This window comes from Colletotrichum navitas (assembly GCF_030913465.1).
Source record: "Colletotrichum navitas strain CBS 125086 chromosome Unknown LY79scaffold_18, whole genome shotgun sequence".
Taxonomy (NCBI): domain Eukaryota; kingdom Fungi; phylum Ascomycota; class Sordariomycetes; order Glomerellales; family Glomerellaceae; genus Colletotrichum; species Colletotrichum navitas.
This window is the reverse complement of record NW_026850564.1, coordinates 377,259-404,800: the sequence shown is the minus strand read 5'-3', so window position 1 is coordinate 404,800 and position 27,542 is coordinate 377,259. Positions and strand designations below refer to the sequence as shown.

At 56.7% G+C, this 27,542-nt stretch overlaps 10 protein-coding genes across 10 annotated transcripts; 5 read left to right on the top strand and 5 right to left on the bottom strand.

Moving 5' to 3' along the window:
* Positions 1 to 2,347: 2,347 nt before the first annotated feature.
* Positions 2,348 to 4,145, bottom strand: LY79DRAFT_512061 (kinesin motor domain-containing protein; the record flags this gene model as incomplete). Its single annotated transcript, XM_060554325.1, has 2 exons — positions 2,348 to 3,975; positions 4,025 to 4,145. The coding sequence occupies 2 exons, from the start codon at positions 4,143 to 4,145 to the stop codon at positions 2,348 to 2,350; spliced, it is 1,749 nt and encodes a 582-aa protein (XP_060415970.1).
* A 395-nt stretch (positions 4,146 to 4,540) lies between these two features.
* Positions 4,541 to 6,811, bottom strand: LY79DRAFT_629045 (PUL domain-containing protein). Its single transcript, XM_060562145.1, has 2 exons — positions 6,204 to 6,811; positions 4,541 to 6,145 (listed from the first exon to the last, which is right to left on the bottom strand). The coding sequence occupies exons 1-2, from the start codon at positions 6,474 to 6,476 to the stop codon at positions 4,676 to 4,678; spliced, it is 1,743 nt and encodes a 580-aa protein (XP_060415969.1). The 5' UTR covers positions 6,477 to 6,811; the 3' UTR covers positions 4,541 to 4,675.
* Positions 6,812 to 7,388: 577 nt separating this feature from the next.
* On the top strand, positions 7,389 to 9,132 carry LY79DRAFT_589009 (GDA1/CD39 family protein; the record flags this gene model as incomplete). The annotated part of the gene is made up of 3 exons (XM_060560986.1): positions 7,389 to 7,620; positions 7,669 to 9,022; positions 9,075 to 9,132. 3 exons carry the CDS (start codon positions 7,389 to 7,391, stop codon positions 9,130 to 9,132), a joined length of 1,644 nt encoding a protein of 547 aa, XP_060415968.1.
* A 285-nt stretch (positions 9,133 to 9,417) lies between these two features.
* LY79DRAFT_589008 (uncharacterized protein) lies at positions 9,418 to 10,637 on the bottom strand (the record flags this gene model as incomplete). Its single annotated transcript, XM_060560985.1, has 3 exons — positions 9,418 to 9,792; positions 9,849 to 10,445; positions 10,494 to 10,637. 3 exons carry the CDS (start codon positions 10,635 to 10,637, stop codon positions 9,418 to 9,420), a joined length of 1,116 nt encoding a protein of 371 aa, XP_060415967.1.
* Positions 10,638 to 11,331: 694 nt separating this feature from the next.
* On the top strand, positions 11,332 to 12,678 carry LY79DRAFT_682761 (ras family protein; the record flags this gene model as incomplete). The annotated part of the gene is made up of 7 exons (XM_060564592.1): positions 11,332 to 11,361; positions 11,430 to 11,483; positions 11,563 to 11,658; positions 11,724 to 11,903; positions 11,959 to 12,003; positions 12,056 to 12,158; positions 12,218 to 12,678. The coding sequence occupies 7 exons, from the start codon at positions 11,332 to 11,334 to the stop codon at positions 12,325 to 12,327; spliced, it is 618 nt and encodes a 205-aa protein (XP_060415966.1). The 3' UTR covers positions 12,328 to 12,678.
* A 794-nt stretch (positions 12,679 to 13,472) lies between these two features.
* On the top strand, positions 13,473 to 14,926 carry LY79DRAFT_512070 (uncharacterized protein; the record flags this gene model as incomplete). The annotated part of the gene is made up of 3 exons (XM_060554326.1): positions 13,473 to 13,724; positions 13,781 to 14,557; positions 14,615 to 14,926. The coding sequence occupies 3 exons, from the start codon at positions 13,473 to 13,475 to the stop codon at positions 14,924 to 14,926; spliced, it is 1,341 nt and encodes a 446-aa protein (XP_060415965.1).
* Positions 14,927 to 17,897: 2,971 nt separating this feature from the next.
* Positions 17,898 to 19,367, top strand: LY79DRAFT_512112 (uncharacterized protein; the record flags this gene model as incomplete). Its single annotated transcript, XM_060554333.1, has 1 exon — positions 17,898 to 19,367. One exon carries the CDS (start codon positions 17,898 to 17,900, stop codon positions 19,365 to 19,367), a length of 1,470 nt encoding a protein of 489 aa, XP_060415964.1.
* Positions 19,368 to 20,064: 697 nt separating this feature from the next.
* LY79DRAFT_668448 (WD domain-containing protein) lies at positions 20,065 to 22,660 on the bottom strand (the record flags this gene model as incomplete). Its single annotated transcript, XM_060563529.1, has 5 exons — positions 20,065 to 21,425; positions 21,474 to 21,584; positions 21,633 to 21,762; positions 21,812 to 21,913; positions 21,965 to 22,660. The coding sequence occupies 5 exons, from the start codon at positions 22,658 to 22,660 to the stop codon at positions 20,065 to 20,067; spliced, it is 2,400 nt and encodes a 799-aa protein (XP_060415963.1).
* Positions 22,661 to 23,160: 500 nt separating this feature from the next.
* Positions 23,161 to 25,940, top strand: LY79DRAFT_512101 (Spb1 domain-containing protein; the record flags this gene model as incomplete). The annotated part of the gene is made up of 4 exons (XM_060554332.1): positions 23,161 to 23,328; positions 23,389 to 25,225; positions 25,311 to 25,745; positions 25,822 to 25,940. The coding sequence occupies 4 exons, from the start codon at positions 23,161 to 23,163 to the stop codon at positions 25,938 to 25,940; spliced, it is 2,559 nt and encodes an 852-aa protein (XP_060415962.1).
* Positions 25,941 to 26,609: 669 nt separating this feature from the next.
* On the bottom strand, positions 26,610 to 27,377 carry LY79DRAFT_511970 (uncharacterized protein; the record flags this gene model as incomplete). The annotated part of the gene is made up of 1 exon (XM_060554323.1): positions 26,610 to 27,377. The coding sequence occupies one exon, from the start codon at positions 27,375 to 27,377 to the stop codon at positions 26,610 to 26,612; it is 768 nt and encodes a 255-aa protein (XP_060415961.1).
* Positions 27,378 to 27,542: the final 165 nt, after the last annotated feature.

The following is a 27,542-nucleotide window of genomic DNA, read 5'->3' as shown; positions in this document are numbered from 1 at the left end:
TGATGCCTGCTGCTGCCGCCACCGCTGCGATCAGAGCAACTCTGCCTGCCGCCGCTCAACGACACGAGCCAGACAAATAGACCAAGGGCAACCAATCGTGGCGACGTCCTTGCGACAGCCAGCGCCCACGGCCATCCGTCCCGTCTTTGGAGACGTGCACCGAAGATGCTGGAACTAACGCTAGAAAACAATTGATCAAGGGCGCTAGGGGCAACTGTTATCTCGACCAGAAGTAGGTAGCAACGGCGACCCTTGGAGCTGTTACTGAGTGAAAAGATGGCTAAAAGGACAGCGGTGCCCCCTCCTACCCCAGGGATTAGAGAACCTTGGTGGGAACATCTTACTGCCCTGAAACATCATCGTGGCCAGTGACAGCATGCGGCAACTAAGATGGGCAGGAGAAGCAAAGACGGAACCTTCAGGTTCACATTCGAGAAGGTTGTTGTTGTTGCTGCTGCTGCTGCTGCTGCTGCTGCTGCTGCTGCTGTTGCTCTGCTGCGCCCTCACGACCATCTCAGTGCGAGCTTGCATAACCACAGGGAGAGACAATCAGGGGGATTGATTAATCAATTGGGGGCAGATCAATCTGGGAACAGGGACCGGGGCCCAGGCTTGTGCCGTGCCGTGGAAATACGGCCCAGCGCCGAAGCGAATCGGGGCCAGTTGCGGGTTCCATATGGAGTCCAGTGGAATAGGAGTCGCAGTATAGCCACGTCCACACGTCCGTCCAACTCGACAAGACACAGTCCAATGTGCCGTTGGAAACGATGCCTTGTCTGCCGAGGCAGTGATATGCAGAGAAAGCCCTTGCCTTCTGGGCTGCCGGCCAATCGTTGCGCAGTGTACTCCCGGAACCCAGGGTGTCGGGTCCCCGATGATGCCCTCGCCAATCCGGACTACAGCACTACCGTGCGGGCACACCACTTGGCGTCCCGTCCGCAACGTCTGAGCTGACACGCGATACCAAAGCACGTAAAGGGCACACGCCCATTATATCCAATTGACTCTAGGCACGTCGTCACATCCCACACTCTATCGGCCCCTCGCTTCCCGACCCTGAGCCTCATTGGCAACTCGTCAGTCGATCCGTACATTTGCTTGTTCCGTACGCACGTAGCCTAGAGGTGCAGGAAGGCACTGGACAAATTCCGCGGAGCATGATGTGCAGGGATTCTCGTCCGTAGTCCTGGGGTTCCTGGCCCAGCGCCGCTATTGTTCCCCTCTCCTCCTGGAGCTTCTGCCCTCTTGTTACTTTCAATCATACGGCCACGCAGTTTCCAACCTCCTAAATATATTGAATAGAGCAGGAGAGGTCGCAGGGTCTGGTTTTCATGGCTGCCGCTTAGCCGGGCGTGGTGTAGATCGCAGATCAGATACTCGTCAGCCGCGGGCGTCCCATGCATGCGTTTGCCGTGGCAATCCCAAGCAATCCAACGCAATTCACCCTCCCGCAGCTGGGTAGTGTAGTTGACGTCCAGTTTCACGGACCACGAGCCCCCCCCAGAATTCAGGCTTTTTGATCGGGCCTCTGCATCGCGAAGGCGTCTGCCCAATCAATGTCAAACACCACACCAAACCGAGTACTCCACGCCTAAAGCTTCTCGCTTACATTTATACTTCCCCCCTTTCCCTCATCGCGGGGTGTCAGGGGGGTGGGGACTAGCTTATGTGCTGTCTCGCAGTATACGTGCTGCCAAGTAAGATATCATGTCCCACATCTCCTATAGCATCCTGCACTTCGCGCGCGTTTGCGCGTCAACTCGTCAGGTTACACCATGTTGCAAGTCTAGGTCGGACTCTCCACTCTGTAGCCCACAGTTCATATAGCACGGCAACTTTAGTTCACCAGCTTGTTTGTCGTCGTCCCTTCCTAATGCTACATCCCTGACTCCTAGTCTGATCGGCCCCGGCCCTGACAGCGGCATCCCTATTTCCAAACTGCCTGGGACCTACCTGCCCGGCCTCTCTCACAAGGAGCCGCCGAACGAAGCCCGGTCTGGGATCCGGTCTGTGTGGAAAAGAACCTGTCAAGAAGGACGAACGTCTACTACGGACGTAATCTGGCTGGACGGGTCGTACTCTACAGGTTTCAATCGTGACGTGGACATTGAGGTCTCACCTGATCCCGGAAAGCGGTTCCCAGTTCATCTCTGCCGTATTGTCCTGGTCCCGGGCGCCCGTATGAAATGGGGACACATATGTTGGCGCGCATACTATGCAATTTTCGTCCTAAGCAGCCCTATCCCTGAATACTAAAGACTCCTAAAACACCACGCTGCTTACCGTCGTGATCTTGACACTTTGTACAACTATCAATAACCCAATCCGACATTCCTTCTCCGCGTCTCTAGACGCCCAGTCTGGTTGCCAAGCTTGCCTTCTCCACGACCCAGCGCTCCTTGTCGTCTCCAATCTTCCTGCGGAACATGCCCAGGTCGCTGAGCAGGCTGCGCATGTACTCTTGCATGTCGCTGGCATTGTTCTCCATGACGTCCGAGTCGTATGCCGTGTCGTCTGAGTCGTCGTATAATGACTCGCCATCGTCTGCCTTCTCCTTGTCGTCTGACTCCGCCGATCTGTCCTGAGTGTTGCCCTCTGCCTCCTCCGGCTGCGGCGGATTGATCGTGACGGCCGGGATCGGGTTCTTGAGGCTCTCGAGTGCGAGCTTCAGGTGCAATCGCAGCGCTTCGTTCTCCGTCTGCAGGCTGCGGATCTTGCCCTCCGCGACGAGACTGCGCTCCTCCATCATGCGCTGCATCGTGGCAACATGGTTCTGGTACTCCTCCAGCTTCTCCTCCTGCTCCTTGGTGTCCTTCTCCCGCCGTCGCGACTCCGAAACTGAGAGCTGAAGGGCGCGAATCTCCTCCGCCATGGCGGCAATCTGGGCGTCGCGCTCCGCAGACGAGATCTGGTCCTGGTTGACAATCGCACGCGTGCGGATACGCTTGGCCTGGTCTGCGTAACGGAGCGTCGACAAGGTCTCCTCGTAGTCCGAAGGCGCGATGCAGGCGATCATGGCCGTCTTGCTGTTGCCTCCCAGCGAGTCCTTTAACAGCCACGTGAGGATCGAGTCTCGGTACGGGACGACATCCTTGTTGCGCTTTCTCGAGCCCGGCTTGGCATCGGCGAGGGCCCCTATCACTCGACCGAGCGTTGTCAGCGACTTGTTGATGTTGCTGCCCTCGCGAAGTCGCTGGCCCGTTGCCTCGGTAGCCTTGGCGCGCTCGCTGCCGGCCAGGTCGACCAGTCTGATACGCGAGCTGCGCTCCGTCGTCTCATCCGTCTCCATGTCGTGATGGATTTGCTTCAGCATGATGGTGAAGACTGCGTGACTGCGACTGCTAGTGTCGTTCATCCGGGTGCTGGCCACGGTCCTCGATCTGTCTCCCATGGTCATGTACCGCAGGATCTCGTTGAGATTCCGAACCGGCACTTCGGTCAGGTCCTTCACGTACGGCCCCTCCGTCGGAGACTCTCTGATCTTGAGGTAATAGGGCGGCTGGTGTGGCACGACCGGAACCAGCAGGTCGCGGACGTGTTCGTTGTACACCTCAAAGTAAGAAACTCTGACATTGTAGGAAATATTGGGCGTCTCGTTCTGCGCGGCCTCGATTCGCTCGAAGAGATCTTCGCACGTTCGGGGAATCAAGCCCGGCTGGTCTGGCGTACCCATCATCGTGTAACTCTTGCCGGAACCCGTCTGGCCATAGGCGAAGATGCAGGTGTGGTAGCCCTCAAAGTTGTGGTCGAGGAACTCCTCGCCCAGGCTGTTGTAGACTTCCTCCTGGTGTGCATAGTACTTGTCATTGATGTCGTGGCTCCAAAACGAATTATCGAAAGTGAATGTCTTCTCCTCTATAATCTTTCGGGCCTTCGCTTTCGCATTCGCTGGGTCATTGTCGTTCGGCACTCGCAGCGTCGTCTGCTGGGTGATGGGGTCCATCTCTACCAGGCACTCGGCACCGCGCTCGATTTCTGCAGAATCTGATCAGCCTCGTTCGGTTCGTATCGATGAGCCTCTCACCTCTGGGCAGGAATGCCCGGACTCGAACGACGACCCGGACATTGCCTCCCCCGTCCACCTTGACCGGCCCATCGTGCGACCGCAGCGACGGGGTTGAAGCAGACGAGTATAGAGACGGCATCTCGGAAACCACTGGCGGAAGCAGTCGGTGATCGAGAGATAATTCTCGCAAAGCCTGCTTGAGTTCGTCGATGATTGTGCGGTATCGATGTCGTTGTGAGGCCCACATCACAAATCGAGGTGGTCGGGCTTGTTTACTTAGTTGCCTGATTGGGTACAAGTCTGGTGGGGCCGAGTTGCTGGGGCACCATGCTTTCCTGTGCGGTGTGCTGTCCGCCTAGGGTAGACGGCAGGGGTGGCGGTACGTATTGCCTCTGCGGACAAGAATTCGGTCGACTGGCACTCGTGTTGAGTTGATGCAGTGAGATGGCAATGAAGAAAAAGAGGAGACCCGGCCAATACAACGGATTCAGAAGGAGGCGCTGCCCCGTTGACTGAGAAAAGAAAATAAGTCATGTGGTCAGCTCGAATGTGAAGTTGCAGTAAAGAAATAGTCTATGCAAACAAAAACCTACTTGGTAGAGACAGCCCGACACTTGTTTGACGGTGTCAACGCCCAACGCCACGCCGTCTAATATCTTACAGGGCCTGTCACAGCCGTCTAAGTCCCTTGCCCAGAAGCTCAGAGCCCACCTCTGCCACCATCTTCTCATTTGGGAATTGCTTCTTCTTTGCCATAATCGCATCCTCTGCGTCCATTGCCCTCAGTAGATCCGATACTTCACTGTCAGCCGGTGCGCAATACACCAAGTTACCTAATGCGAGCAACATGCCCTGTAGAGCCTCCGGAGAGGACTCCTCTTGTCCTATGGCCTCCAAAACCGATGCAGCCAGTTCGACCGTGTCGCCCTCGGGCAGCACGCCCCCTGATTTCTCTCGTCTTGCCTTGTTGCTGAACAGAGCTAGGTTGAACATGAGCGAAGAGGCAGATACGCGCACGTTATTGTGGCTGTCATCGAGGAAGCTCGACGAGATCAACTGGATGATCGGAGCCCTCAGCGCCTCGTTGCGGAGGATTTCTTCTGGGAACAGCGGCGTTGAGAAGAGATTGCACGCCATCTGCAACGTTACCAACCGCAGGGCATAGGGGCATTCGCTGTGCGAATTGACAAAATTGAGAACTGCCAAGACGGTTTTGTGCTCCGGCTCCTCGGCGAAGAAGCCGCTGAACCTGGCATCCACGAGCCCACATCGGAAGAGGTCAACAATAGTGAACATGATCTCGATAGGTAGGGACTCGATTGACTTCTGTATGAGCGCCGAGACCTCGCACATGTTTGGAAGAATGGCGGCGGCAGCGCCCTCCTTGTCACGAGCCTCAACAAACTGCTTCATCCCCTGAACGACTGGCTCGTTTGCCGTAGAACCCATCTTTCCTAGCAGCTTGAACAGCGGTGGCACCTTGGAAAACAGCACTGGTTCTGCATTCGGGTTAGAGAAGCTTGGCAGGTTGAGAGACTCGTGAGGATGCCGCGGCCAGGCCATCTGCAGCAGGAGTTGGACGTTGCCTCGAAGAGCAGCGGGGTCAGCGCCAGCCCACTCATTCTCCTTTTCCCCATGCAAATACGTGATGAACGTCGGGGTCGCGCGAGGGTAGTTCTTCCCAGGAAGCGGCGTAAGCTGGGCAACGTCGACCTTGATAAAAGCAGCCTTGTCGGCAGCTTCTGCAGACAGTTCATCAAACACGGGCGAGATGGCTCTGCACGGCGGACAGGTTGCAGAGGTGAAAAGAACGACGGCACAAGACTTCTTTGCAGCCTTGAGAGCATCGTCCAGTTCCTGGGAGCCGTGAACAACTCTGACCTTCGCTTGGTGTTTCGTGGGCTGCGGTGCTGATCCATAGCCGTTGGTGGAATGAGGGCTCTGGATTCCAAGAATTGAACCATTCTGTCTGCTGGAGTTGATGGTCTGGTTCAGCTGGGGCATGAGCATTCTGCCCATTGGGGAGCTGAGAACAGCATCGGGCATCTTGATGATATGCTCTGGGATGCCCTTCCCAAGCAAGAACTGGGCAAGGGAGTCTGAGAAGTTGTTGCAGTTGTGCTTCCACAAGTCGTAGGCCTGAGATCCGGTCAACATCTTCTGTTCTGATCCGTGAGGGGTGTGGAACAGATCTCACCTCGACTGTAAAGATTGGCCTGAGGGACTCCAAGAATTCCTCAATCACATCCATGGGCAGCTCCGTCTTCCCCAGAAAGATCCGCTCCATGGGTTGCCCCAGGTGAGACGACCCCGGAGTGATGGCAACGATGCCGCCGTCGTAGACATACTCGCGGCCGTTGAGCTCAACCGACGTGTGGTAGATGGCATCAAGATGGAACCCGAGCAGGCCCTGGGACATTTGCCTGGCCAAACCCCGGGACAGATCGTACACCAAGAGATGCACGTCCATGTTGGTACTGCTATGGGTCGACTGAAAGCTATGCCTGCTCGAGTGATCGTAACAATGAAATTTGAGGGCGAGGCTACTGATTCAAGGGGCCGATTGCTTGTGAGAAAAGGTCTCAAAGTGCAACTGCTTGAATCGTTTCCAGTCCCTCAGTTATGTACTATCAACATCCAAGGCACCAGGCGTAGTCGTAATTGATGATGACCGAGAAGCTTCCAGGAATCTGTCACAGTGTTGGATCCGGTGATATGCGCCACACGTGGCTTGCCATCAAGCTGATCATTAGGTAAGTGTTGGTCAATGTGCTCCTTACCTGCTACCGTACCAAGGCCAGTCCCCCTGGAGGTTAGCAGAGTAAGCTGGAGGAACAGAACAAGGAGCGCAAAGCGGTGCGTACACAAGCCCATGCAGGGGGGCGTAGCAGGGAACGACAGGCCCTGCCCCAATCGCGGAGCCATTAAGAGGGACGCATTCAGAGCATTGCCGACTTTCCAGCAATCTAGTAGGCTCGCGTCGTCCCCGCAGCCGCACTCAAGATTAGCAAACTGCCACACTCAGCAGGGGTGTCCGGGCTTTTGATGACCTCTCAGCCAAGAGAAAATCTGCAATTGCCATCGAACCCCCTTCGAGGCCAACTGTACCTTGCATCTCTGGTCCCCCCTTTGACGCCTCCTTACATAGGCACGAATTTCGCGCTTCCTTCTAAAGTCGTAGCACCATCCCGTCCGCTCTTTTTTCTTTTCCTTTTCTCACCCGGCCACGCGCACCTCTTCTTGAACCTCGAGTCACCGTGCTACCTTTGTAATCGGCTCCCGGTCCCAGTCCACTCCTTTGTTCCCCTCCACCCTCTTCGACGGCGGCATATCTCGAATGCGTCACCTAGTGCTCAACTAAATACCCGACAACACGCTGCCAATGCGAAGAACATCTGTGTCACTGCCGACGAAGCAACCCGCCCGAGACCCACACGAAAAGCCCGGTCGGTTCGCGCCTGCTCAACGGAATACTGGTCTGCTTGGACGACTGAGTGGTATGTCTCAAGCACAGAAGACGAGGTGGATGCGGACGGGGGCCATCGCCTTCTTCGTCGTCTTCCTCTTCTGGTATATGTCTCCTAGAGGCGTAAACGTCTACAATGAGGGAGGAGGTATGCAGCCATGCCAGCGCGGCCGGCGAGGATGCTAACAAGGTACAGTCTCGAAAGGCGGCGCCGGTGGCCAAGTTCCCGCGGATGCCTCCTACGGCACCAACAAGTGCACCCAGTCCAGCTCCAAGTCGAAGCCCATCGTTCAGTATGTCCTGATGATCGACGCTGGCAGTACAGGCTCCCGAATCCATGTCTACAAGTTCAACAACTGCGGTTCTACTCCTGAGCTCGAGCACGAAGAGTTCAAGATGACGGAGAAGTCGGTCGGCGGTCTCAGCAAGTATAAGGACGACCCGGAGGCTGCTGCGGCGACTCTCGATAACTTGATGGAAGTCGCCATGCAAACCGTTCCCGACAAGCTCAAGTCTTGCAGTCCTGTAGCAGTGAAAGCGACGGCTGGACTTCGCATGGTCGGAGCTGAGAATGCTGAAAAGATTCTCACGGCCGTTCGCAACCGTCTCGAGACCAAGTACCCTTTCCCCGTTGTCGCCAAGGAGGATAACGGTGTTGCCATCATGGACGGTGCCGACGAGGGCGTATACGCCTGGATCACGACCAACTACCTTCTCGGTAAGATTGGCGGACCCGACAAGAGCCCCACAGCTGCCGTCTTCGACCTCGGCGGTGGTTCTACCCAGATTGTTTTCGAGCCCACCTTCAAGGGAGCTGCGGACGGAGGCATGCCGGAGAAGCTCGCGGAGGGCGACCACAAGTACGACCTCGCCTTCGGCGGACAAAAGTTCGAGCTCTACCAGCACTCCCACCTCGGATACGGCTTGATGAGCGCGCGCAAGGCCGTACACAAGGCCCTGATCCAGGATATCTTCGAGAGCAAGAAGTCCGACGACAGTTGGGTCAAGCAGCCCATTGTCCACCCGTGCATCGCCCCCGGCATGGTTAGGGAGGTTGAGGTCGAGCTGGACGACAACCACCCTCTCGGCAAGACGATGACTTTCAACATGACCGGCCCCTCTCAGGCCGCCCCCGCTCAGTGCCGCAACCTCGCCGAGAAGATTTTGAAGAAGGATGAGGACTGCAAGCTCGCTCCCTGCTCCTTCAACGGTGTTCATCAGCCTTCGCTGGCCAAAACCTTCAGTCGCGAAGACGTTTACATCTTCTCCTACTTTTACGACCGTACCAAGCCTCTCGGCATGCCCGACTCCTTCACCCTCCGCGAGATGCACGACCTTGCCAACTCTGTGTGCGGCGGCGAGAAGTCTTGGGACCTGTTCGCCAGCATTCCGGGTGCGCTCAATGAACTCCAGGGTCGCCCCGAGCACTGCCTCGATCTTAACTTCATGATGGCCCTCCTTCACACCGGATACGAGATGCCTATTGACCGCGAGGTCAAGATTGCCAAGAAGATCAAGGGCAATGAGCTAGGCTGGTGCCTCGGCGCTAGGCAAGTACTGGCCCCGTTTAGACTTATCGATCAATGCTAACAGAGCACGCAGCTTACCGCTCCTCTCTCCCGGCTCCGGCTGGCAGTGCAGGGTCAACCAGGTCAACTAAGTCAACCAGCCGTCCTGTGACGATGTTGCGAGGGCCTCCCCCTGGCGTTGGCTGGCTTGTAATTTTATAGATTTTTAATTCCACGACAGAAATGGGAATGTTCGATTACGAGTCGCTGTGCTGGAGACTAACGAATATTAAACGGCGGAACACGCATCAGTATACAGATCGAGGGGCAGGCGTTCTATGTCTTGTATGCTTTCTATGGGTGTCAAGGGCGAAAAGCTCGTCGGGCTAGGTCATTTAGAATACACCACGATCCCTAACCGTTGCTCACGTCTGCATTCATAGCGGCGCCGTCACCATCCCTATTACGTCTTCAATGACGTCCTCGGGGCCAATACCTTCGAGTATCGCCTCGATGGCCTCTAACTGACTGCCCCACTGCATGCTCCGCTCCTGACGAGGGTGCACTATCCGGATTCGATGCAGGTAGACCTTCCTAGTAGCCAAATGAACGAGAGCGGGCGTGACATAGTCTAGGCCATGTAATGGTGCGAGACACTTGAGCAACTGTTCCAGGTGTTTGGTTGCGACTGGCTCAATGCCACCTGCAACTGCGCGGTGCATCCTCAAGTATGTGACCATGTCCATCTGGTAACGCAGCACATCCACGTCGATATGCACCTCTCGGCTGAGCTTCGCAAGAGCCGCGATGTCCTACAACAGGTCAGCTCAGCTCAGATTGGACCCGTCTCGCGGACGAAATCACTTACCCCTTCGCCGAAAACGGGATCGTCGCTGACGGCCAATACATCACCGTTGATGCTCTTCTTGACCACGCTTTCGGTACTGGCGGTCTCGGCACCGTCGGTGACATCGTACGCCTCATCCAGATTGGCAAAGCCGTCGTCGGGATCGTGCCAGTGCGCGATGAAGAAGTAGTCGTTCAGATGCAACGTGACGTGCGCCTTGCCACCGCTCTCGGCACCCAGGGCGGCCACGAAAAGGAACTGTTTGGGCGCGGTCTGGACGGAGGTGCGAGTGAAGATGCGACGCGTGCGGAGCAGCTCGAGGGCCTGGATCTGCACGGCCTTGGGGGCGCGGTCGAGGTTCCGGGCCAGGACAACGTTGGCGATGGAGTAGCTGGCTGCGCCGCCAGGGCCGGTCGGGCTCGAGGCAGTGACGGCAGTCAGGGGGAAGATGCCCGCGTGTGAGAAGTAGGAGGGCTCATTACGAGTGCGGAGGGGTGAGCCGGATCTCGTCGCTGTGGGCGACGGGGCGGTGAGGATTGAGGATGCAAAGTCCTCGAGGGTGGTTTGCGGGGTGCAATCCACGACGGCGCACTTCAGACCGAAGGTCTTGGTTGTAATCTGGAGAGGTCAGTGTCTAGATAATATCATGACCCGGGGCGTACACACGAGCTGAAGCTCTTCAATCAGTTCGTTGAGGGCAACGGGCGGAGTGCTGACGATGCAGTGTTCTCGGTTTACCAGGCACAGCAGGACGGCGAGCTCAAGGTCGCTCAGGCCGTGGACCTTGGTTAAGAGATCTTCATCCGCCATGAGGATCGGGTGAGATGTGTCTCAAAAGTCCCATCAGCGCATGCTGGGCTACGAGTGTAGTCTTGCAGCGTGTTCGCCCACAGCAGCATACATGTGACGCGAGCGATGGAGGTCTTAGACTCTTGGGAGGCGTGAGTGCGTTGCTTCCGCACTTAGCCGCCGCCTGGAGCGTCGTTGAGATGAGATGTAAATGTGGCTGGAGCAGCTCTGGGCGTCGTGTGGGGAGTCCGCTGCAGTGCGTCCAGGCGCTCCGGTGCTCCAGCAAGTCATGCCAGCGTCATTCCAGCGCCTTGGGGGACTCGCATTAAGGTAAACCTCCTTACGTCAGCCACATTTGCAAAAGCGGAATGCACCTGACGAAAGGCGCCTCAGGACCGTTTCCTGGTTAGACCCAGCACAGAAGCAGCTCTCTGATAGGCCGAAACCTGGAAATGTGACGAGAGCTCTCAGTACCGCAGGCCTTCCCCGTCAACATCCACCATCACTCTCCGTGCTTCGACGTGTGTCGGCCTGCAGTCGACTCCAACCAACCACCCCTGAAGTACGACACCGGTCCGTTTTCGACCATTTCGACATCCGAACCGATACCTGATCCATCCGCGACGCTGAAAGTCTCTTTGACTGCGCAGACCGACAACCTGTCGACGCCTGACTTTCCCCCAACTTTAACTCCCACATACCCCAAATATCTACGATGTCATCGAGAAAGAAGGTCCTTCTCAAGGTGAGCTTCCCTGAACGCGACCGACAGAATCTCTGCGCAGCATAATTGACGGTGTCGCTACTTTGCAGGTCATTATCCTTGGCGACAGCGGTGTCGGTAAGACGAGTCTGATGAACCAATATGTGAGTCTCTACCCATCCGCCTGGCGACAACCAGTGATAGGTTGGGACACCGGCTAACGTGACATTTCGCCGGATTTAGGTCAACAAGAAGTTCAGTGCAAGCTACAAAGCCACGATCGGCGCCGACTTCCTGACCCGCGAGGTTCTCGTCGACGACCGCCAGGTTACTATGCAGGTGGGCAAACACCGATAAGCTACCCGATCACACACACGGACTATGCTAATGATGGAGGATGGTAGCTCTGGGACACGGCGGGACAGGAGCGTTTCCAGTCTCTGGGTGTCGCATTCTACCGCGGCGCCGACTGCTGCGTGCTCGTCTACGACGTCAACAACTCCAAGAGTTTTGATGCTCTGGACAGCTGGAGGGACGAGTTTCTGATCCAGGCTTCACCGCGCGACCCCGACAACTTCCCATTTGTTAGTTGCCGTCAATGCCCAAGATAACAGAAGATTAGCGCTGATAAGGGATCAGGTCGTTCTCGGAAACAAGATCGATGTCGAGGAGAGCAAGAGAGTGGTAAGTGCGCCCGGGATCATCGATGCTGGAACTATGTCCTAACGCTCTGTAGATCTCTACCAAGCGCGCGATGACCTTTTGCCAGTCCAAGGGCGGAATCCCCTACTTCGAGACCAGTGCAAAGGAGGCCATCAATGTTGAGCAGGCGTTCGAAGGTTGGTCACATCCATTGCGCGCTCAAGCGCTCGAGAGAGTTACTGACAATATCAACTAGTTATCGCGCGGAACGCCCTCGCTCAGGAGGAGTCTGAAGAGTTCAGCGGTGACTACCAGGATGTCATCAACATCCCCATTGAGAACCCCCGGGACGGATGCTCTTGCTAAGCAGGTGTCGGTTGAGTTGGTTAACGTTGAGCGAGAAGGAGGGGTTAGGGCGCGCATGCAGTGTCGGGGCCCAACTCACATTTGTGTTCAGTCCATGGGCCTTTCCATATATCCATTTTGTCCTTGGCTTGATGTAGCATATCCTGCACTGGTGTGGATGGTGTTTAGAGGTTTCATTTGAATTCGATTACGGGCTTGTTTGTAGTATGTCAATCTTTGTTGCGATGTGCCAGGTTCGTTCTGAGTGTCACTTTAGACCTGCTCACCACTAGAGCCTATGAACGTTTACTTGGCACCACACCCATCCCGATTCACAACATGAAAGAGTTGAATGAGGACTCTCATATCTTCGGGCATTTGACATCAAGCTTCAGCTCGGATTGACGGATCATGCTTGCCGTTTCCGCTCGGAAGACTAAACCCAAGGCTGCACTAGGCTCCAGTTTGGAGACCGGCACCAATTCCGGCCTGGCAACCATTCTGCAAGCCGCCGCGCGGCGCCGTGCCTAGCTTTATCCAGCGGCGACCGAGACCAAGCCGAGCCTCGTGCTGTGAGCAAGTACGTGTCGAAAGGGAATGGAGCAAAGAGGCTGAGACCTGCAACTGCCCTACGGCTATTGGTCGGTCGGTCGGTCGGCACTCGGGATGAATACAGGGGGCGTGTATTGGCCCGTACCAGTGAAACTTAACCCTGGAGAAACACCCCTAAACAACGTCAACACAAATAAATCCCTTTGTTTTTTTGTTTGTTTTTGGTTTTGGGAAGAGCCAACGTTCTTCGAGAAGAAAAGAAAGCCCCTCTTCGCGGACGACACGTCCGACGAGAGAAACGTGCCTGGCTTCTTTGCGGGGTTCTGGTCTCCGGTGATCCTGCTCCGAACATCGACATACCCTCGTTACCAACCCTCCGAAGACTCCATTGGCCTACGGCAACCCGCACCGGCTTTACATGCGCCAAGTCAGCGACGAGACATTTGACCACCGCTCCCTTGGAAACGTTCATCAACGAAGCTCGAATTCTCTGTCATTGCCTCCCCGTGGTCAAATGCCTACGGCATCGACGATCTTGGACTACCATACGGCGGACAATCCTTCCTGAATACACCACATCCCTTTGTGACAGATCGCGAAACCCTGAAACAACCATGGCACCGAACGAGCCAATGCTATCCGCTGCGATAGCTCACGAGTCAAACAGTCGTCCACCGAGGAGGTCCTTCTCGAGCACCGACCGGCTGAGCGCGTCTGTTGCATCTACAACCCGGTCAAGGTCGACGGTGCGGTCGTCGGGATGGCAGGCGAAAATGGGACTGGGCGGCGTGGCGAGGCGCACGCTGGGTATTTCACTACTGCTTTTGACCGTGCTGCTCTGGACGATATCCAACTTTATGGCATCCGTATGCGCCAGGCCCCTTATTGGCTACGGTGATGGATTTGGGCTGACGGTGGACAGTACATATTTTCGGATCATTCGTACGACAAGCCATTTTTCGTGGTATACATGAACACTTCGGTATTTGCGGTGTCACTGGTGCCAATGCTGGTGCGCTTCCTGATGCAGCACGGTGTCGAAGGCTTGCGGCGCGAGGCCATGGTGGTCTGGAACGAGCAGCGACATGGCAAGGCGGGCTCCAAGACGGCCGAGGACGAAGAAGACACGGTGGCGGGCGAGCGGCTACTGGTCGACGACGAGCCGAGCCTGGAGATGGAGGGGTTCGAGGTGACCAGGCCAGTGGAGCGGTTGACGTTCCGGGAGACGGCCGTCATCAGCCTCGAGTTCTGCATGCTGTGGTTTTTCGCAAACTACTTTGCGTCGGCGTGCCTCGAGTACACGAGCGTCGGGAGCGTGACGATTCTCAACTCGACGAGCAGCGTTTGGACGCTTGTCTTCTGCGCGCTGATGGGTGTCGAAGGTTTCACGCTGCGTAAGTTCATCGGCGTGATGGCGTCGCTGACGGGCATCGTTCTCATTTCGACGGTCGACCTGTCGGGCTCGAGCGACGAGAACCGCGGGTCGTTCCCGCACAAGACGACGACGCAGATCGCCATCGGGGACATGATGGCGTTCGTCAGTGCCATCATCTACGGTCTCTACGTGACTGTGATGAAGCGGCGGGTCGGTAACGAGGACCGGGTGAATATGCCACTCTTCTTTGGGCTGGTCGGTCTGTTCAATCTGGTGTTCCTGTGGCCGGTGTTCTTTATTTTGCATTTCTCGGGGCAGGAACCAGTGAGTCGTCCCCGTCTCGTCCCTCAGCCTAATAGCGAACTACCTAACACGATCTAGTTCTCCTTCCCCCCAACGGGCAAGATCTGGGCCATCGTAATTGGCAACTCGGTGTCGTCCTTCATCAGCGACATGTCGTGGGCATACGCCATGTTGCTCACAACGCCGCTGGTGGTCACGGTGGGCCTATCGCTGACGATCCCGCTATCGCTTATCGGCGAGATGATCCAGTACTCGCAGTACTCCAGCTGGGTATACTGGGCCGGCGCGGCGGTCGTGCTCATCTCCTTCTTGTTCATCAACAACGAGAGCCACGAGGACGAGCCGGGCGACAATGGTATCGAGGCAGGACCTCGGGCGGCGCGCTTATAGACTGGGTAGAGAGACGGGCAGAGAAGCTATCAAAAGGCAAAATGTGGGAGAGTACCTATGCATGGGTCATGGCGTTCCGCATGACGTCTCCAATGTTTGAATAACCTGGAGCGCAAACGTGGGCACAGCACAGCGTCCTGTCTGCCCTATAGTTATTAATATAACAACTTTTGTCGTTTCTTCCGACGTAACAGAAGCCTCTAAGTATCGTTGTCCACAGGGCGAAGGCAAAAGAGCGAGAGTGAGAGGATACAGGATTCAGGGCGGTTGACGCGGGTCTGCAAGGGTCTCGGCAATATGCAAGCCGAGTCGTCTCCGACGAACCTCGAACGACTTGTGGGGGGTTCGCAGGAGTTGGTCACATACGCTAAATTGGAAGTGAAAATTCCTACACATGTAGCGGAGCACTCGAAGCGACGGACGGAAAGACACGGGCGTGGTTGGCAGGCAGAGGTTGCCGTTTCGGACCAAGAACACGAGACGGGATTTTGGAGAATGCGATGAGCAGGCTTTGCCAAACACGATGTTTGCTCACTTCAGGGTGGGATCGGCGGCGTAGGCATAGTGGAGAGGGGGGCGAGCAGCAGCCAGGCAATCGGATTCGCCGCCGTCCAGCGGTCTGCCTCCATTGTCACCAGGAAGGCTGGGCAAGTGGCTCTGTCACGTCTCTTGATTGCGAAGTCTCCAGGATTGCTGAGCTAGCTGTGTGCGACTGTGGGTACTCGAGGCTGCTGGGCTCTCCCCGGGTGATAGAGTTGCGGGAATTTCGAAAGCTTGTTGGTACTTTATTTCCAGGTGTGATTTGAGCAGTTTGTCCCCGTGGGCAGTGATTCCAAGATGATATGTGGTGGGCAGAAATTATCGGAGCGGAAAGTGGGGTCTTTGGTCGGGTGGTACACATGTGTGCTTGTGCATAAGTAGGTAGGTATCCGTACTTAGTGAGTGAGATACGCAGCCAAAGCGGCCCCTCATATAGATGCATAGGAGTGAAGGCGAGAGGGGACGGGAAAGACAGGAAGGTCATTGGGGAGGGCAACAAAAAGCGAAAGGACCGGAAGTGGCTCGACAGAGACTACACTACAGGACAGGGAGACGCTTTCTTCTGCAGAAGGCCCCAGAAATCCGGTCCCGGAGTTGCAAGGACCTAACGAAGGCTGCGAGGGAACTAATCGCTAGTCGGGGGGGGGACTTGGGACTTGGGAGAATTGAGCTGCGTCAATGTCTCTCCCAGCTTCCAGGTCCGCTGGCCGACACACACACACTAACACACAGATGTATAACCCCTGGGCATAAAGGAGACAAGAAAACAAGAAGTGCGGTAGGCCACGTACATCGCATTGGTCTCAGCTCGCTGGATTCTGGTACAGTAGCCAGCAAAATGCAGAGCAGAGAGTAGCGTCGCAGTACTCTATATTCAAGGCGAATCTAGGCCCATCGGGAAAAGTGCTCCTACGGGGCGAGACCGCCGAAAATGAGAGGCGAATGCCCGTAAAAAGATCCCTGTCCCTGTCGTCTGGTCTGACCACGCCCCCACCCCCCTTGGTTCTTGCCCCTCCCCCTCTCTCCAGCGTTCCTCTGCTTTCGCATCACTGTACGGAGTGCTTGCTCCAGAGATGGTATGGTACCCGAGCCGCATTCGCGGTTTGATTTTTTTCGCCCCAAGTAACTTTTGTGGTATTCACTGATGGGAATGGTAGTGATTAGCATACAGATGACGAGGGGCGGCGGCTTTTTTCCTTTCCTACGCGCGTCTACACTACACACTTCAATGCGACTTCATCCGGTACTTCTCTTCGAGCTGGGTTCTAAAATAGCCATGACATCTACACTATGTAGTGCACAGCGGGGAAGGCGAAATCCAGGCGTAGAACTCATCCACACTAAATCCTCGATTCTCTCTTGTCAACTTAGGGAATAGTGTCCCACAAGGCAGACGAGTGCCGATTTCCACCTCAGACCTCGGCTTACTTTTGATTCCTTATTCCTACGCCAGCAGTCCTCGTTCCCTCCACTCATCTCGATATTGAGACAAGCGAAAGAACCCCGGCCAAGACCCGTGGCACCTTCGATAGTCGAGACCCCGCGATCCAAGTCTCTTCCCACCCTCCTATCGGTGCTAGCCTCTTTCTACCTAACCTGCCGGGCCCTGTTCATGGCCCCGTCTCCTTTCGATTATTAACTTTTCCTTTGCCCTTATCGACATAGAAGTGTCAAAGTGGAAAACGTTCCTGGAGAGCAGATACACTGGCTCCTACCCCCCCCCTCGGCGCCTATCTAACCCGAACCCTCAACCGCAGGAGAGCGAAAGCTGTCTAAGCCCACCACGGGAGGTTCCTGCTGGTCATTCTCACGCTCTCCGTCGTAGCCCAGGTGACCTTCTTTAGCTAAGGGCTAAGCTTCGACAACGTTCTCTTTTGTCCTTTCCCTTTACCGTCCGCCACTGTTAACCGCTACTACCTGCCCGGAGCACTGCCATCACTGGCTTGGCCTCTACTGGGAGGAGCAGCCGGTGAGACACCACCCGATCATCACTGGCTTTGACTACCCTCTGGGGATCGACGCTACCGCTACCGATTCTGGTGTTATCCGCGCTGTCACTTCCTTGCTTTCACATTCATTTTCGTTATACCACCAGATTCATCCGAGAGACCTCGAGAAGGACCGACAGAGAGTAAAGTCTTCTCAGACTGATCATCTCCCGTCTACCTCTGCCTCTGCCTCGACTCGACACGACCAACTGTCACACCTTGGACCTCCGTCACATAACATCGATTACCGACCTAAGTTACTCTTACTTTGTTGTTTACTGGGTGCCGCCTAGCTGCCTCAAGTGTTCCCTAAGTCCTACAAATATACCCACGCCACAACCCGATCCCGTACCTTGCACCTCATCCTATAAGCGCGTTGCTACACAACTCCGTCTCGAGAGGCCTAAAGTGCCACGGTTACGACTAGCCGACAACCTTTGGCTATGTCTTCACCACCAGCGTTTTCGGCTGCAGAGAATCAACGTCCCTTGTCGGAGTCCATCGCCGCCGCGACCCGGTCTACCCACGCGAAGCTTAACAAGCTGATCATCGCCCGCCTGCCGCTGGCGATTCCTCCCTGCGCCGCCGACCCGTCCATCTATGTTTCTGGTCTGCTTCACATTGCGCCCATCTACGCTACCTTTGAGTCGCTATGGAAAACCATTGTTGAACCACCGCTACCTACTGTGGGCGGTGTAAGAGGTAATCAGCTTGGCGCCTTTCCATCAGACCTGGATGGATTACCTTCGGCCTCGAACGATGAGCATTCACTTAGACAACGCCCTGTTCTTTCCCAAGGGACACGTTCGATCCTAACGTCGCTGTACCTACCAGGACTCATGCGCGCTGACAGGTTGCGGTCCGACATTGAATCTATCACGGGATGGTCACCTGACGTTGTCGAGGAGCAACTTAAAGCCGTATCGGAATCGGGACGACTGGCCGAATTCATGCAGCACATAAAGCGTACCATTGAGAAAAAGCCACACGTTTTGATGGCGTATTCCTATATCCTCTTCATGGCCCTATTTGCTGGGGGAAGGTTTATCAGAGCAACTCTGGAGTCTGCGGGCTCGGAATTCTGGGCCCAAACACCATCACCGATCTTGCCCTCTCAGACAGCTTGTAAAACAAAGCAACCGTCGACAACTATACCGGATTCTGTCGGTATGGAGTCAGTCGACACGATGAGGGGCGACCATAGAACGATTGGCGCTGGCACAAAGCACTCTCGCCATTCCCTTCCGCTTGGCTTCTTTCATTTTGCGACAGTTCTAGACGGCGAGGATCTCAGGAAAGAGTTTAAGAAACGGTTATCGGACTCTGAGAATCTGTTGACCACCCAAGAGAGGAACGACATTATCCAGGAGGCCGTGTGTATATTCGACAATATGCTAGTTCTCGTTGGCCAGATGGACACTATCTTCGAGACCAACCTTCGGGATGCACAGGCTACGTCACCATGGACGTCCTTGATACCTGGGGGCCGTCTGCGGGACAGCCTGGCGGTGGCTCGAGAAAGGAGGAGGGAGAAGATGGCTTCAAATGGACTAGAAGACGGCGAGACGCCCTATGGATTGTTCTGCTGGTATGGGAAACAAAAGACTTCCAAGGTTGCCGATACACAGGGCATGCGCGGCCTGGAGGAACAACCACCTATAGGTTGTCCGGCATTCAAATCTATGAGATTCGAGTCAAAGCTGCCGGCACCGCACAGGAAGGAACACAGCAAGACGCTCTTGGCCGATGTTGCGCCTCGTGTTGCGACACCCCAACAGCGGCTCCTGCCGTGCTCTACCATGTCGTTGGTATCCAATATCATTCTCGTGGTGGGCCTTGCGACGGTTTTCAGCATGATTTTCCTGACTTGGAGATCGGTGGAGGAAGGTATAACTGTGGAAGACGAGTGGTAGATGGGAGGTGTGATCTCTGCATCACGAGGCATAGCATGGCGAGCATGGCGTTCCGAAGCGTTTTTTTCTTTCCTTTTTCGGAATACTGCATGGGATAGATATACGATACCCCCCCTAGATTCTGGTTTCTATTTCTTTTTTGCTTGTTGTTTCTTCATCTTTTAACTTACCACGACGTTTTACGGCTGGCGGGACATGGACAGCTATCAGGCATACAGCCGGCCAACGGTGAAGAATCAGAACCCCTCGTTACCGCCGTCGAAACGCGAAGCTAGTCCTTGACATGTCTCATTATGACCTACCAGGGGATCACGAACCCCCCCTCCCCCACCTCCCTCTGAATGCTATGGTATCTAATTCATTCCAAAGTGCAACGTGAAGCAAAGCCATGCCAGTGCGACGCAAACCCGAGCCCGATCGTCTTCCTGTCCGTATGTATATATGCGTATCGCCCGCGTGTTATACTGTTTTCCCCCAACCAATGCTTTCATAAAAAAAAGACTCCCAGAAAATCGCACCAATCAGACCTACGCGCATTATACAATCATATAAGGACTCGGTGTGAGCCCGTCATGAGAGAGGAAAAAGAAAAAAAGAAAACTACCCGCGTTCTCCAACTTTTCGTCTTGTAACCGTATCCTGACTTGCGCCTCTTCCCCCGACCGGGCCTTGCCTTGGCGTCATGTTGTTCTGCCCATTAGCACTCTGAATGCGAGTCACAATCCTCGTCCCAGTCGTCCGCGACGTCGGCCCACCCGGCCATGTGCCGGTTGCCGCCAAACTCGCCGCCGGTCCGGAAATCCCACGCGTCGCGACCGCTGGAGCCGTCATCGTTGCCCTCTTGCCAGTGACGCACCATGTAGTCATCCGAGATGGTGACGAGTTTGCCCTCGTTGGACCAGCTCAGTCCCGTAACCTCGCGGCGGTGGCCGCGGATGAGCGGTGTTCCGTTGCGGACGATGGGAATTTGGCCACCCGCAGGTGACTTCGAATGAGATACTGTCGTGGCGTCTGAGGTGATGGTGTCGGAGACGGGCAGGTGGCTCTGGGTGTCCCAGTGCTCGCGCATAACTCGCTCGTCGGTGGGGAAAAGGATGGCGCATTTGTCAGTGCTACCGACGGCCAGGAGCTCGGTGCCGAAGGTAGATATAGGGCGGAGGGCACAGCGGACGTAAAACGACTTGACGTGGAACATGTCATGTTTGAAGCCGTACATCGGCGCCAAACCCCGAACCGCTGAGCCGGCTTTCTGGCGAGGAGGGCGGAGGGAGAGCTCGGGCGCGTTGCCAAGCATCAGATGCGAGGTGGAGTATGCGTACACTGTGTTGTCCTTGCAGACGGCGTAGAGACGGGATGCGTCGCTGCTCAGGGCAAGAGACGTCAGACCGTAAGGACGCCAGCGGTGAGTTGGCGGTTCTGCCGTCACGGCGAGGGGCGAGGCCTCTTTGTTGCGCGGCGTGATGTACCGGGTGTCCCAGAGCTTGATGCAAGCGTTTGCCTCGGAGGCGGAGAGCAAGAGATGCTCGCGGCCCGCGGGCATGTATTGCAGAGCGGTGACAGAGGCCGGGGATGTGATACCCTCGACTGTGCGAGCGTGAGCATTGTCAAGCGTGTTGGTTGTCCTCGCCCAAAGAGCCGGCTGGTTCCTGTTTCGGTGTACAATGCCCTCAGGTCCGCGGGTGGAAAAGGCGTTGGCTGGTGCCATGCAGCACCGCAGGTCCCAGATCTGGACCTTTCCGTCGCGGTCTGACGTGGCCACGACGTTGCCATTGGCGGGGCCTGGTTGGAACTCGACTCTGCGCATGGACTGGAAGTGACCGCCGTTCAGCTCGACAGCAACGGTCTGCGACATGACGTCGAAGATTTTGCCCGAACGGTCGCCGCAGGCACTTGCCAGGCGGAGATCGTCGTCGGAGAAGGCAAGGTCCATGATGGCGTTCTCATGAGCCTGGATGACAATATCGACCTTCGTTCGCGGCGTTGCCCCCAAGGGGGTCGTGGTGGTGTCGAAGAAGCGGATGAAGCCCTCCTCGTCGCCAATTGCCGTCATCGGGGCATCTATAGAACTTAGCAACGGTCATAAATGCTAGATATCAGGATACCTACTGTGACAACTCGCAAGACTAAAGGGAATGGTATTCGCCTGAGTCAAATGCGCATTACACATGTGAACGTCAGTGCTTCGGCTCCAGAAGGAAGCCGTGCTAGCCCTCGAGTCTACAAAATGTTAGTTATAAGTCGCTTGCAAGCGTGGCTGGAACCTACCAAACGCGGGATACTCGAGACGCTCACGCCCTGGCCGAGGAGTGCTTCCCTGCTCGCGGAGTAGCAGTTGAGCGCCAAAGCCGCGATTACGAAGCTTGATCACGGGCTGTGGCCGGTACTCGGGTACAATCTAATGCTGGTCAGCCGACTGATCGCAAATTGCGGAAGGGCGCACGCACAGCTTCATCCTTTGGTGGCCGAGGAAACCTTGAAACAGCTGCAGCGGCCTTTCCCCTGCCAGCAGACGGAACGCCTGCGCGATTGCACTTGAAATAGTCGATCTGCCCTAGGTTAGACGCAGTGCCACACATCGAAGATTCTCCACAACCCACCAAAGTAGACCGAGGCCGGAGACCCTCGTACCCCGTATTTGCAAAGTTGCTGGCGGTCAGAGAGCTGAGCTTCCTGGCAAATTCGTCCGGCGATATCTGCGGGCCTGCCGAATACTTCATTCCCAAGGCTGACGTACGACGATTCGAAGGAGAGTGCGCGTTGGGCGAAGTCATGAAGTGGTCCTCGGGCGGGACATTCTCGTTCTGACCCGAAGGAGACCTTGCCAGGGGGCTTCGACCCAAAGGTGTGTCCTCCTCCTCCAAATCCTCTGACTGGGTCCTCAAGCGCTTCGAGTTCGAGCTCCGACTGGATGGTGGCAACTTCATGGGTATCGCGTTCACGACGCTCCGCTTCCGCTTCCTCGGCCCATCGTCGCTTCCAATCGGCGAAATCAGGCTGCTACTATTCGAGACGGGAGATATCGGTTCGGGAAACTGTGGGCTGGACCGCGGGGGTGTCGGCTGGGCATTGATTGTAGGGCTGCTGAGCTCGCCAAGGGCCGGTCGTTCTCGCGAGATGTGGGAGGGCATCCCCCGCGGGGTGAAGAAACGACGGAATTTCCGGGGTGTCAAGATAGCCTTCTTCTTTTCCTTGCGAGAGATGCGCGAAGGCGGGGATGAGGGAAGGGTGGGAGACGAGGCCGGCACGAGGCCGTCGCTCGGTGGCGGACTGGCCATGCCGCCGTGGTAAACCATGACGATGGTGAGTGAGGTGATGCCGATGACGATGACGACTTGGACTCAGTGAGATTATATAACTGAACAAACAACGAATACACTTTTTTGAATGGTAGAAAGCTTGAATAGCGAAGGGGTCGCCGGGCGGGCGGTGATAATCGTCCGTGGGTTATGTGTGCTGGAGGAAGAGTCGAGGTTCGAGAGACCGGGGGTGTGTCTGACGTCTGCAAAGTAGGTAGCGAGCGTACCGACCTCTTTACGCGATGCTGTCGCGCGCTGCGGCGCGTGTAGAAGAGAACGCGGGAAGGGGTGCACAGACCCACCTTTAATTGATTCACTGGGACGTCCCCATAGGCGACCCTTGGACCCAATCATATGCATTATACTCCACTAAAAAATTCAGATACGAAATGTCTGGACGGCGGCGGGGCGCATACTGAAAGGTTGGCAATCTCGAGAAAGGCTTCCCTCTCTCGCAAAACCTTGTGTACCAATCCTTCGATTCGCCCACCAAAAATATGGCGATCCAGAAGAAGCACGGAAAAGGGCGTTTGGACAAGTGGTACAAGCTTGCCAAGGAGAAGGGATATCGTGCCAGAGCCGCGTTCAAGCTGATTCAGCTGAACAAGAAGTATGGCTTTTTGGAGAAGAGCAAGGTCGTAGTCGATCTTTGCGCCGCCCCCGGGGTAAGTTGTCGACTCTCCTCGAGCCAACCGTCGAGGCCTCCAATCTAAATAATTTCACAGTCGTGGTGTCAGGTCGCAGCGGAAACGTGCCCGGTCGGCGCCCTGATCGTGGGTGTCGATCTCGCCCCCATCAAGCCCATCCCCAAGGTCATCACCTTCCAGAGCGATATCACAACCGACAAATGCCGAGCGACGATCCGCTCGCACCTCAAGACTTGGAAGGCGGACTGCGTGCTCCACGATGGTGCGCCCAACGTCGGTACGGCCTGGAACCAGGATTCCTTCAACCAGGCCGAGCTGGTGCTGCAGTCGATGAAGCTGGCCACCGAGTTCCTCGTCGAGGGCGGCACGTTCGTCACAAAGGTGTTCCGGTCCAAGGATTACAACCCGCTTCTGTGGGTGTTCAACCAGCTCTTCACAAAGGTTGAGGCGACCAAGCCGCCATCATCGAGAAACGTGTCGGCCGAGATCTTCGTGGTCTGCAAGGGATACAAGGCCCCGAAGCGCATCGACCCCCGCTTTCTCGACCCCCGCGCCGTCTTTGCCGAACTCAAGGACCCGACACCGAACAACGAGGCCAAGGTGTACAACCCCGAGGTGAAGAAGCGCAAGCGTGAGGGTTACGAGGAGGGCGACTACACCCAGTTCAAGGTCGTCTCGGCCAGCGAATTCATCCACTCGGTCGACCCCATCGCGATCCTCGGCCAGACGAACCAACTGTCGTTTGACCAGCCTCCCAACGGCGACGTGGCGCTCGCGGCGCTGGACAAGCTGCCGGAGACGACGGACGACATCCGCAGGAACTGCGCGGACCTGAAGGTGCTCGGAAGGAAAGAGTTCAAGCAACTGCTCAAATGGCGTCTCAAGGTGCGGGAGATCTTTGGCTTCCCGACCAAGAAGACGACCCAGCAGAAGAAGTCGCTGCAGGACCAGGTGGGCGAGGAGGTCGCCGAGGTCGAGTCGATGGATGAGGAGCTGCGGATCCAGCAGGAGCTTGAGGCGCTCAAGAACAAGGAAGACTCCAAGAAGAAGAAGGAGAGGAGGAAGGAAAACGAGAAGAAGCAAAAGGACATTGTGCGCATGCAGCTCAACATGGTTGCGCCCATGGACATCGGTATGGAGCAGGCCGGGCCCCTCGGCCCGGACGCCATGTTCGCCCTCAAGACAGCCGACAAGGCTGGCGGCATCAACAAGATCTCCCGCGGCAAGATGGTTCTCCTGAAGGAGAGCGAGAAGAAGGCGGAAGAGGCCGGCATCGTGTACTCTGACTCGGATAGCGACGCGGAGGAGGACCGCCTCGAGCGCGAGCTCGACGGCATGTACGACCAGTTCCGCGAGCGCAAGGCGGCGGCCGACGCAAAGTGGCGCGCCAAGCGAGCCCGCGAGGAGCACGAGGACGGCGAGTGGGAGGGCGTCTCGGGCGGCGAGCAGAGCGACAGCGACGAGGACATGGAGATGGACTCTGACAGCTCGGACGACGACAATGACGACGAAGAGGAGGACAACGGGCGGCCTCTCGTTACGGACCTGGACAACACGGCAGAAAACGGCAACCTGTCCAAGCGCGCGACGGCGTTCTTCAGCCAGGACATTTTCAAGGACATTGACATTGGCGACGTCGACGACGAGGCGTGGGGTGTCGACGACAAGCCTCAGGGAGAGGAGCCGAGCCGGAAGAAGGCCAAGACCGCAAAGGAGGCCGAGGCCAAGAAGGTCAAGGACGATAAGACGAAGGCCAAGGAAGACAAGAAGAAGGCCAAGGAGGAGAGCAAGAAAAAGGCCGCCGACGGGTTCGACTCGGACTCGGAGAGCGGAGACGACGCCGGCTTCGAGGTCGTCAAGAACCAAGAGGAGGACTGGGAGAACCAGGAAAAGCGTCGTCCGGACGGCAGACTCGGTAGCGCACCCGCCCCCCTCTCTCCTTTGCTGATCCCCTCAAGGTCCACCGACCCGCGGCGCACATACTAACACTTCCCCGCCAGACATCGACATCATCACCGCCGAGGCCATGACGCTCGCGCACCAGCTCGCAACGGGCGAGAAGACCAAGCACGACCTCGTGGACGAAGGTTTCAACAAGTACGCCCTCAAGGACCGCGACGGGCTGCCCGACTGGTTCATCGACGACGAGAGCAGGCACGACAAGCCGCAGAAGCCCATCACCAAGGCGGCGGCGGCGGCGATCCGCGAAAAGCTGCGGGCCTACAACGCGCGGCCGATCAAGAAGGTGCGCGAGGCCAAGGCGCGCAAGAAGTTCAAGGCGGCGCAGCGCCTCGAGAAGCTCAAGAAGAAGTCGGACATGCTCGCCAACGAGGAGAGCATGACGGAGAAGGAGAAGGCCGACAGCATCGCCAAGATGATGGCCAAGGCCGGCAAGGTCAAGAGGCGGCCGAAGCCCACGCTGGTCGTCGCCAGAGGTGAGTCCCCGGACCCGGCCCGAGACGCGTCGTCGTCGTCGTCGGCGGCGAGGCCCGTCACGCTAACGCGCCGCAGGTTCCAACCGCGGCATCCAGGGCCGCCCCAAGGGCGTCAAGGGCCGCTATACGATTGTGGACTCGAGGATGAAGAAGGACCTGAGGGCGCAGAAGAGGCTGGCCAAGAAGAGGAAGTAGACGTTGGCGGTGCAGCAGCAGAGGTGTCGATCATACCCCCAGTCCGAGACGGCGAGGAAGGTGATGCCAGAGGTACGGTAATCAAAATAGAGCATGGCCGGGAACAAAGAAAAGGCACATTGATGTTGAACCGGTCCTTTTTATGTGCATCATCGTGTTCTATGCCTTTTACAAGCCTAGTCAGACTGTCTGTGTATGTGCCTGGGACCAAAGCGACTCGTCCCAGCCGCCCAAGAGAGCGCGTTTCTACCCAAAAACCTAGGAAGGGAATCATGATAATATGCCGCCGCCGTGGGACAGAAGGAAAAGGTGCCGGGCCCGGTGCCGATCACCGCGGGCCGTATCGTACAGCAGCACTTTGTCTGACGGCATGACCTAGACGTGAGACGCCGGAACAAACGTAGACCTTCCACTCCCTCTCCTCTTTTCTACAGAAATCATGTGCTGCCGTCGGCGATCCCTCTCTTCACCGCGTTCGCCGCGTCTAAACATCGTACAGCCGCTCCGGCGCCGCCTCCATCCCCGCCTGGTGCACCGCCGTTTCTTGAGCCGAAAACGCCAATGCTGTCCTGCCGATCCCTGAAATTCAAAATGCCCCTCCCCTCTCCGCGGCGTGAGTATACCGTCCTGGGTGTCGTGTGAGTTGTGCAATGTCCGTCGGCCACCGGTTTAGTCGTTCTCCTGCTTGATCTTCGGTTCCTGCTCCGGTGCCCGCGGTCCCACCATCCAATCCTGCATGGCGAGCCACTCACTCCACTGGGCCTCGGCGCTCTGGATCTCCTTCTCAGTGACATTCGAAAGAGGCCGGAGGAAAGGAACATGCTGCTCGCCGTCCATGTCGTAATGAGACTTGACCTTTAGCCAGGTTTCGCTTTTGGCCGCAAACATGTAGTTGCGGCGCTCTGCCTCGTGCATGGGGCCGATGCCGCCCACCCAGTCGTCGCCGAAGAAGCCGTGTAGCACGGCGGGATAGTCGAACCCGGTGGCCACCAGACGTCGGATGTAAGGCGTCAACGTCGTGTGGGTCGAGGTCGGCACCTGAGCACCGGTTGGCATCTGAGCACCGAGTGGCATCTTGCCGGTTGCTCGAGTTGTTGACGGCGTCGAGGGTCCGGGACCTGGGCCGGCAGGCGAGTTGGGGCCGGTGTGTTTCGAAGACAGGACCGGGTTGTGGGTCTTTTGGAACGGTAGCTGGATGTTGACAAAGGCGGCCACGGCCTGGATAGGCCCGTTATATTGGGCATGGTCCAGGAAGTAGCGCAGGCACGACTGGAACTGTGGATACCACTCGAAGATGTCGAATTGGGACTCCTGGAACGGCTGGAAGGGAGGGCCGTTGAGATGAGAAGCACTCTGACCATTGGCGTAAGAGTGGCCTACCTGTGTATACTCGAAGCCCGAGGCGGCGGATGAGCCGCTCGAGTGGTAATATGCCATCAGTCCTCGAAGTGAGAACGAGGGACCACCACGGGTGCAGGAGCCGTGCCGAGAATAGGTGCCGGATACTGGGTGTGCAAACCGACCGCTTGGGTGCTTCGGCGATATCAGAAAACGGGCAGTAAGCGATGCCCAGCCAGGGAAGATGGAGAGCGGCGTCGGTCA